The 2,793-nt window shown below is 47.5% G+C and overlaps 1 protein-coding gene across 6 annotated transcripts in view; it reads right to left on the bottom strand.

Moving 5' to 3' along the window:
- The window catches only part of sbf1 (SET binding factor 1), an 88,387-nt gene extending 86,348 nt beyond the window's left edge, over positions 1-2,039 (bottom strand). For all 6 annotated transcript variants that reach the window (XM_076302782.1, XM_076302783.1, XM_076302786.1 and 3 more), the window contains exon 1: positions 1,851-2,039. In XM_076302782.1, coding sequence (XP_076158897.1) covers positions 1,851-1,905 — 55 coding nt within the window. In that variant the 5' untranslated portion in view covers positions 1,906-2,039. The remainder of the gene's footprint in view (positions 1-1,850) is intronic.
- Between the last annotated feature and the right edge of the window lie 754 nt (positions 2,040-2,793).

The raw sequence follows: 2,793 nt of genomic DNA, 5'->3' as shown, positions 1-2,793 counted from the left end.
TTGGTGGCAGGAAAACGGGGCCTATTTAAGCACAATTTAGAACAACCTGGAAAATCATTGTGTGGTGGTCAATGTTATTGTGGTGGGCCGCCACAAATAAGTAAATGTATGGGTGTGTGTGTGTGTGTGGGTGTGTGTGTGTGTGTGTGTGTGTGTGTGTGTGTGTGTGTGGAAGAAGGATATGGCAATAGGCTCCAGAGAGAGTCACCTTTACACCCCCATGCAACACGTACTGTAGTTAGCCACAAACCATCACAGCGAAACTATGTCCTTGTGCAAAACGTCTGTTTCTGTAATGGTCAGGAGGCAGTCATGAACTTAAGTGATGTCTGAAGCTGACTTTTTCGCCCACTAGGCCCGATGTACCTAAAACACACACACACACACACAGACGGAACCGAGAGGACATCCACTCTCCTCCAGCTTCCACGGAATCACCTTGGCTGTTGACGTTAAGGCGCCTGGCTTCCAGATGCTTCGAGCGTCTGCTTGAGCAGTGCTTCAACCTCTCACTGCCGGAAGAGAGAGAGGCGTTCTGCAGCACGCACTGTTTTTTTCGCTCCTGACATCCTGCCAAAGGGCTTCGACACGCACGACTACGCGGGTTGGCCACTGCATTAGGAGATGGAAAGTGGAGAGAGGAGAGTTCTTTTGGGGGGGGGGGGGGGTTGCATCTGAGCCCGGCCCGTTGCACCCAATACACGCTGGCGGGCCCTTATGTGCACGCACGCTGTTGTCAGTCACCGGGGACTTGTCGTGTTAAGACTCCTTCATGTGCCTTGATAAATAATATATCCACCAACTCCACTCTCTAAACAGAGAAGCCCTCCCCATCGTTATCTACCGGTTTCGAGCTTACATGCTTTCTTCGGCGAAGGCGTCGTGAATAATAGATGTTTTAAGGGCCATTATATGACACGAATCTAGGCCACAAACACAGGGGGAGGGAGGCGGGGGGACTCGGATAACGGTCCCAAACACCGACTCGCCGCACCACAACACCGCGCCAAGTCCGAGCTGCAAACGACAGCACTCGGCTCAAGTTGGCTTGTGGTGGACTTGGGAGGAGCAGGGTTGTCCCAACTTCCACTGACCTACAACAAGCAAGCACGCAAAAATGCAGCAACATCGTTTCCGGTTGTAGTTAAGTTTACAGATTCCCATTAAGATAGCGCACGATGAACACGTCAATTTAGGTCGTTAATTTATCACCAGTCTTTGAAGCCAGCAAGAAAATTCATACGTGTCCATGATAGTTACTGGCTGTACTGTCTGATGCAAATTAAACTGACAACACTTGTCAGAAAGTGTTAAATTGTCTGTTCAAGATAGTGTGTATACTACACAATCTGCTCAGATAGTGTCACAAATGAGCAGACGGCACGCGCTATCATGTTAGCGGTGGTGAGCGAGCTGGATTGATAAATCCTCATTAGCTAGCTAACTAGCTTGCTAGCATGAACTAGTGAGGACACAGAGACACTATGCCAATCATTTCTCAATTAGAAGATTGATAAAATGTTGCAAGCTAACAAAGCTACTCTAAATACAGTCATCACACGCCCTCCCAGATATTGGAGATTAAAATCGAGCCGATGGGCTCAATATCACTAAAACTTCACAGGCCTTCGTAATCCACGGTTGAGATTTGAGTGTACAGTCCGTATCGAAAATCAGCTGAGTGGGACGCTGCTTTGTCCCGAGCCGAAACGAGCCGTCCCCGCCTCCCTATCCTCCGCCTCCTGTTTACCATGGCCGGGGCTGAACCATAGCTAATAGGCTAACTGAACTAGCTAGAGACAGATAGCTCGCTAGCAGAGCAGGGAGGAAAATAGCCCGTCAGTACTCACCTCTCTTTTCGAGATCATATCCGACCACAAGAAAGTAATCGGCGAGCCTGGCCATCCTTTAGATCACGGCGACAGGCCTTTATAGCGGTTTCCTTTCCCTTTAGAGTCCTTATTCCGTTCACATTCTGATGGCAGAACAGTCATCACGGGCGACAGCAGCATCCTCCCAGCAAAACTCGGCCGCCATACTGTCAGTGTGCCGTGCCCTGACAGCAGGTTGCGATGCGCAGGCGCAGAGTGGAAGCTACAGGGAGGGGCGCGAGAGATCAGATTGTTGAGCGACCATTCATTAAAATTAACTTCCAGGAGATTTGAAAGGATCGCTCTCATTCTACCATAACAACAATTTCAAATGTATTAGAAGAAAGGACTGGACCGTCTTTTATTTAGGCGTTGGTGAGGAGGTTTAGGTAAGCCATTACTTTATAGCAAGAGCAACCTAGTGTAGAGTATGAGGCTACTGTCTGTTCACTTCATGGCCCAAATCTGAAGGGCTTCAGCAGTAGGCTACAACAGGCAATAGCCTCCTCAAAAGTTTGTTGCCATAAGATTCTTTCCTTAGCTTAACCCCTTAACTTGTCTTTTGAATGAGCCATACAATAGACTATATTATTATTATGTCATTCATGGTGATGTCCGTATACTCTTGGGGAGCTCTGATCTCTCCATGTGGGCTGGCTAAATAGAACGCTCACAAGCACTGCTGTCAGCAGTTTAGATAGCTTTTACTTTCAGCTACCCTGCCTGTAACATTTCTTTTTCACTAATGACTTGTTCTATGGGTCTACATTTGCAAACAATTAAGACCAGGATGTGGCATTGTGCAACAGGCCTATGTCAGCTCAACCCTCATTTTCGCTTACAAAATCCCTGTTAAGGTTAATGTGCTATACATTTGGCTAAGAAGATATCTTTCTGTACACATTTATCTTGCATAAGATAT

This window comes from Alosa pseudoharengus, unplaced genomic scaffold, assembly GCF_046254945.1.
Source record: "Alosa pseudoharengus isolate Yale_2024_CS ecotype anadromous, Long Island Sound unplaced genomic scaffold, YU_APseudo_1.1 YU_APseudo_1.1_scf_24, whole genome shotgun sequence".
Lineage (NCBI taxonomy): Eukaryota > Metazoa > Chordata > Actinopteri > Clupeiformes > Clupeidae > Alosa > Alosa pseudoharengus.
This window is presented reverse-complemented; position numbering and strand designations above follow the sequence as displayed.